We start from the raw sequence: 7021 nt of genomic DNA on the forward strand, positions 1-7021 counted from the left end.
TGTTACTGTCCTTACAGTTTTGTTACTGAAGTTACATTAGGCTCATAAAGTAGCATAATAGCTTTTATTCTTTTTCTAATCTCTGGAGAAATGTAAGGTTCCTGAAAATTCTAGACCTTAAATCTTTTGGAGGAAAGAGATTTTTGACTACTTCTCCAATTTCTTTAGTGGATGCTGATCTATTCAGGTTCTTAATTTCTTCTTGGATCAACTTTGGTATTGACAAAATATCAAAATTTTATCAGTATTATAAACATTTTCAAAAATGTTTCTATTTCACTAAGTTTATAAATCCATGGACATACAATTTTATCTCGTTGTGTTTGTCCATTTCATTTATTTGTCTTTTCAAAGGACTAGGTTTTGATTTTCTTAATGAGAGTGAAAGACTGACTACAGTCAAAACATCACAGCCATCAAGAATAATCAATATTCCAAGCTGACTGCTCTCCTTGTCCTTTCTTCCCTGTCCCCACTAGAGGATAAGAGTTAACCACTGCATGAACTTGTAACCTTAGCAAAACATAGACAAGGTATTCAGGTTTACTACAAACAGACTATAGTTTCCAAATTCTATTAAATAAATCCTCATAAAGTGAAGCATAAAATGGACCAAGCAAAAGGGTACAGAGCAGCTCTGAGAGAAAAGTACCTGTAATAAGGAAGTTGCCATGTTCCTCCAAAGGTTCACTGTATTTTCGGACCACATGATTTAAACCAAGGTCTAACTCATAGAAAGTAAGTGTCTGCTGGGTATTAGCCGCTGCTTCCCCTGTTGGATCATTGTCTGCTTCCTACAGAGGAGTACAGTGGCACAAGAACTAGTCAGTACCATAAAATAAAATTTTTAGAGCTGGAAAGGGCATCAGGGTTCCTCCATTTTACAAACACAGAAGAGGCCCACAGATGCCAAATGGTTTGCCAGAGTTCACACTACTAGGTAAAAGCAGAGCTGGAACAAGAACCTGGGTCTCCTATTTCTAGGACCAGGATTCCCTCTAGTGGATACTGCCTTTCATTCAAGGCAAAGAATGGTAAGCCCCACCTTTCAAAACTTCCCTGTGAAAACAGACAGTTTCACCCCCCTTTTCAGGCAGCTTTTCCCAATAAATACCCTGTTTCCATAGGGAGATTGTTCAAATGAGAGCAAAGTGCTATTATATAGTCAGGTAAGCTCTGAAACATTCCAAAGTGTTTTAGTAAGGCATTTGGAGTACGGAAAAGATTTGTTAGCATAAGAGATATAAGACGTGTGATGAAGATACAATCTCAGGAAAGCAGTGAGGAGAGTGGAAGAAACTCAGAGGGAGAGGAGGAGAGAAAGGGAATAGCGGGTGGGGAGGGAGAGTGACAGACAGACACATGGTGCCATTACCTCATAATCCATTTCCAGACAAGCAAACATTGGATTTTCAAATCCCACATCTACACCAACCACATGATATACTAAAGTGTTCGCTTTGTGAGCCTCCAGGGGAGATGAAATGGTAAGTCGGGCTGCAGCATCCCTGTTCAAGATATACACCAATTTCTGTTTCTCAATGGCACCTGCAGTTGAAGGAGACAAAACATCCAACATTTCCAGATAGTGAATAGCGGGGCTTACAGAACAACTAGCTAGATTCACATCATGATTATTTTTAAAAAGTCATTAACAGCCAGCACTAACTCTGCAAGTGTATTAACTTAGGATTTTGCTATCATTAACATAGACAACAGCGTCAAATATCCACCTCCTTCCTAATAGGGATCTTAACATCCCACTAACTCTTCAAAATTCTTTAAGGTGCCTTAGATTTAATGATATTGGAAAACTAACTAATTCATAAAATTGGTAGCTTTATTCTCTGAATTAGATTTAAGAATTTTGTGACTGCTCAGCAAGGTTTGCTCTCTGGAGGCCTGATCAGATACACAGATTTTCTTCAAGAGGTTTATCAGAGAAGAGACATGAACGTGAATCATCACTTCAGGCCAGTGAAAACAATCATAGCCACTGTCTAATAATGTAAAATCAATTCACTGTAGTCTTTTTGCTATAGATAAATAAGAAATGGAAAAACATCTATTTTCAACTAGACAGGCAGTAGAAAAGGTGTGCCAAGACTTTTCCCAGCGTTTTAAAAGGAAAAGCAACTTTAAACCATGGAGTCAACCCAAACATGATCTAAACTTTACCCAGTTAAGTGACTTATTGGCACCCTGCCAAGATCACAGCATTGTTCTCCTAAACTAAGCATCTCCAAGACTCAGATATGCATTTCTTAGAGCAAGTCACTCACTAATCATAACAGCTCGCCCTTTGGGATCCACAGCTAAGAACTGGCCAGGAACGATGCGGCGGCATCCACTCTTGCCAAAGGTTTCTTGGTGAATTTTCTCAAACATATTCTTAGATGGCTGGTATTCCAGGATAACAATCCGACCTGAGTCACTGCCAACCACAATGTAGTCTTTGGTGCCACCTGTCAGCCTAAAGGCCATGAGCGACCGGATAACACCAAATACTTCCACAGTTAGTAGAGTGTGTACTTTGCCCGTGTTGGGGTCAGGGCGAAGTAGCTCCAAAATCTTCCCACGGGAAACAACAATTTCCTGCTGTTTGGTTCCTACATGGCCAAAAAATAAAGATCATTAACAATCAGAAAGAGTCCAAAAAGTGACCTGAATGAATCAAAATGCCACTAAAGATAAATATAACTAAATGTTTGGAGCTCAATATTTTAATTTATTCTATAAATTTACTTAAAAGGTAATTTACCTAGAATTGAAATAACCTAACTAAAGCGGTATCAAAGTGTTCAAAGAATGGTCACACAGTTATTTTTAAAAACTTTTTATTATTCTAAGATTTCCATCAATCTGCATAATTGGGAGCTGTCTACAAATAGTTTTAACATATAATGTTTAGCTTCATAAGATTAAAAATTTCCAAAGGCTCTTTCTAGCCCATCTTTAAGGCTATTATTCTAAAAAATTATATTGCTTTTGTGCAGTTTGATGTAGTGTCTCTCTCAAAGAACTTTTAAAGCTGCCATCTAATACATACTTTATCTTTCTAAACTCACTCCTAAAAAGTTCACCTTTCAGAACTGCAATCAACACCTCCAAATGCATAACAGCCAACTTGTCCCCATCTCTCCCTGCGTGCTACATAATTCCACCTGGATGAGTTGTCATCAACTTCCAACTAAATGTTTAAAATAACTAAGTTCCTCCTTCCCCAAACTTCCTCTCTGGTCCCAACTAACCTGCTATCAATGTTACTGTCATTTTCTCTGCCACCCAGACTAGAAACTCATATCCTTCTCTTTCTTTCTATCCCCACTGCCCTAGTACAGGTCTACACTATCTAATGCTTACATGGCTTCCTATCCTATCTGATATCCCACTCCTACCCATCTCTATCCATTATCATTTGTTCAATGCCACCACTTATCAGTCCACCTTACTTTCCAAAGGTCCTTTGGGGATCAGCTAAGATCAAGTACTTCAAAGTGTTTTGGAAACTGTAAAGCATTATATAAATTACAATGTTCTCTATGTTTAAAAAAATTCCTTTCTGTAATTTTCTTTAGGAAAAAAGTTTGAATTTGAAAAACGAATTTGAAGCATAAAACTAGTAATATTAAAAATGTTAAATTCAGAAAGATAGTTAATTGAGAACTTACCAGAGAAGTTGCCATGAATGGCAAAGCTGATGCCAGTGGCTCGTTGCAAGGTCAAGTTGTACAGGAACATGGTGGCAGCAACACTGAGCCACCCACAACTCCACAATCCAGGCCTTGGTTATACCAAGTCAAAGAAAGCTAAGAGCACATAAAATTAAAAAAATATCAGCTGGGAAATTATTAATTTAACAGACATTTCCATATGGGAACTTCTGGCTGGAGACAGCAGAACCAGTAAAGGCCTACTGAAGAAAAACCTATTTATAATTAGAGTGCCTTCTATATGCCAAGCACTATACTACATACTTCGCCTCTAATCTCGCAAGAAATCTATGAGTATTCAATATTATACTAACTTCATAGATGAGGAAATTGAGGCTAAAAAATTAAATCACCTGCCTGAGGTCACATAAAAAGCTGTAAAAATGTTGGGAGCTGGGATCTGAACCATTAACGCAACACTATCTATTTGCCTTTACTGTCACAGAAACCAAGTAGGTCTACATTTACTTGTATCTGAATAGGGTACACATTCATGTGGTTCAGAATTCAAAAGCACAGCAAAAAGCTTCCTCCACCCATTCTGAGCCATCCAGTTCTCCCCTCTGAGGGAATCAATTTCACCAAGTTATATTGTGTCCTTCTAGATATTTTCTGTATGTACAAGCAATAATATACATTAACACTGTATTTTATTCCCTCTTTTTAATTGAAGGTTGGGGACTATATATTGTACACTCACAACACACTACAAATTACTATTTATTTAATTTATTTTTTTAAGGAAGATCAGCCCTGAGCTAACATCTGCCACCAATCCTCCTCTTTTTGCTGAGGAAGACTCGCCCTGAGCTAACATCCGTACCAATCTTCCTCTACTTTACACGTGGGACACCTGCCACAGCATGGCTTGACAAGCGGTGTGTAGGTTCGCACCAGGGATCCAAACTGGCAAACCCTAGGCCACCAAAGCAGAACGTGCGAACTTAATCGCTGTGCCACCGACTAGCCCCCAAAATTACTATTTATTATTTTATCTGTCTTCAATATAGCAATAAACAAAAGGCTTTCTCATTTCTATTTTACAGCTGCAGAGTATTCCATTGACAGGGTATACTAAAATTCATTTAGCCTATACCCTACTGATGGACATTTAGGTTGTTCCCAGGCTTTTACTATTATGAACACTGCTGCAAATAACATCTCTCGTATGTACATCATTTATATGCAGATGAATCTAACTCTAAGATAAATTCCTAGAAGCGAAATTACTGGATGGAAGAATTTATACATATGAAATTTTGATATTGCCAGATCACCTTTCAAAAAGACTCTAATTTACACCTCCAACAATGTATGAGTCCCTATTCCCGGACAAACAGATCCCTGCTAATGTAACAGATAAAAATTAGTAACTTCAGTGTAGTTTTCATTTGCGTCTCTGTATAGCTCTATTATTTGAGGAGTAACTAGAATTTAAAATTTAAACCTACTCACCACCAAAAACTAAAACAAAACTGAATTCCTGCCACTTCTGCAAGAGGTCTCCCTAAGGGAGTATACAGTCACAGAAAATGATTCCTCTCATCAGACAGGACTGACGACTGCAAACTGACTGATGTACCACTACCATAAAAAAATTACCCCAAACTACATCTATACACAGCTACTGCTGGAAAAATAGATTTTTCCTCAATTAAAGATGAAACCAAGGGATCTTGAGAAGTCCAAAGTAATCACTGTGTAATTAACATATGAATTTGGTTTTGTTAAGTGACAAAAGAGAATTATGAGTGAATGTCCTCATAATTAATAATAATTTGGGGGCTGGACAAAAGCAGGATAACTAAGAGAAGAAAAGATCAATCCTCCAGTCTGCAAAAGGGTCCTGAAAGAGATAAACTTTCTCACTTGAGACTAAGGAACATCTTTAATGTTATTCTAGGATCATAGAGAAAAGAAGGAAAATGTCCCAGGTGGAACAAGAAGGGAGTAGGGAAATGACCTACAAGAATAACAGAGGAAATACATGGACACACACACACCCAGAAAGGCTGAGACATTGGGAAAGTTGTGCTCAGCTTTCCCCCCAGAAAATAGGCAAAGAATATGTTGTAATTACTCTCAATTGAATAGTAGTAGTGAATGTGATTCTCAAACATGCTTAAGTCAATTTATTCTTCTGCATCTTGCTCTGGTTATAAAATTTCAAATATAATTTCAAAATCGCAGTTAAAATTTATAATGAAATCCCTATTATGCTGTCAACGTGATTCCTGTTGTAGAATTGACTATATTAAAGCTAAAGAATTGTTATTAAAAAGAGACAGACAGACAGACAGACAGACGAAACCACTGGTCACTTTTGAAGCCCTGAAAAGCTCCCCCCAGGCTACTTTTCATTCTTTATAGCTGACCGAAGAAGTCAGCCTACTTTCCAGTTCCTTTATAACTGATGGCATCCGCTACAATCTGTGGAATTCATTTTCCTCAAAGCTGGTGGATCCACGTTCCCCAGCTATACTTTTATCTCGGGTAATGGAGGTAGAAGGTTGAATTACGGTAGAAGATCAGCCTAGAACAACAAGAACTATACACCAGGAACCATTAACACCAAAACTTGGGAAATTTTATGATTTCCTCCACGGTCTGTGATTACTAGAAAATGCGCCTGTGAATGCTTCCTCCATCCCCCTCTCCACGTGCCAAAGGAACATCATAGCGTTTAAACTCTGACAAGTCTTCAAGATAAAAATTACCACCCCCTATTTTACAAGTGATTAAAAAAAAAGGGGTGAGAGGGGAAAACAAGTTGCCCCAGTACCAAAACACAAATTCAAAACAGGGTCCTGACTCCTAAGACTGTTCCCGTTATTTACGCTTTTAACACGCTCGGTCTTTGCACCTTCCCGTCGGTGTGTCGTTTACTCTCTCCAAAAGACGTCCTTCTCGCTCGTTCTCAGAGCTCCCCCAGGCCTAAAAGCTAGGCAATCTCTAGAAGGCTTATTTTGAGCCACGTCTCGTTCCCATCTTGGGGACGGAAACCGGAGACCATGCCTGGGAGCCGTTCTCGCGCCCCAAGCGTTTCCCTCTATCTCCTTCTCGTCCCTTGCCCGGACCTGTCGGGCCTACGCTGCCTCAGACACCCCAGCAGAGGCTCGGCCCACCCTCCTACATGGCCGCTCTCCACTCCCCAGACCGGGGAGGTCGAGAGGCTGCTTCTTTACCCTGCAGCCGGGAGGATGGCGTAGATATCCGATAGATGCTGAACTCCTTCGAGGCCTAAGCCACCGCCAACGCCAACCCACCGGCGTCCGCCATTAGCTCTTAAGACAGGGACCTTCCGGTTG

At 39.4% G+C, this 7021-nt stretch overlaps 1 protein-coding gene and 1 non-coding gene across 2 annotated transcripts in view; both read right to left on the reverse strand.

The window, feature by feature from the left end:
• Nucleotides 1–7012, reverse strand: part of SF3B3 (splicing factor 3b subunit 3) — a 52513-nt gene extending 45501 nt beyond the window's left edge. The window contains exons 1-5 of the mRNA XM_046681750.1: nt 6899–7012; nt 3672–3809; nt 2283–2609; nt 1376–1548; nt 653–794 (exon numbers count right to left, since the gene is read on the reverse strand). Coding sequence (XP_046537706.1) covers nt 653–794; nt 1376–1548; nt 2283–2609; nt 3672–3741 — 712 coding nt within the window. The 5' untranslated portion in view covers nt 3742–3809; nt 6899–7012. The remainder of the gene's footprint in view (nt 1–652; nt 795–1375; nt 1549–2282; nt 2610–3671; nt 3810–6898) is intronic.
• LOC124251593 (small nucleolar RNA SNORD111) lies at nt 1899–1977 on the reverse strand. Its single transcript, XR_006891786.1, has one exon. It is a non-coding gene; the product is annotated as a small nucleolar RNA SNORD111 (small nucleolar RNA).
• Nucleotides 7013–7021: the final 9 nt, after the last annotated feature.

Source organism: Equus quagga, chromosome 13 (genome assembly GCF_021613505.1).
Source record: "Equus quagga isolate Etosha38 chromosome 13, UCLA_HA_Equagga_1.0, whole genome shotgun sequence".
NCBI lineage: Eukaryota > Metazoa > Chordata > Mammalia > Perissodactyla > Equidae > Equus > Equus quagga.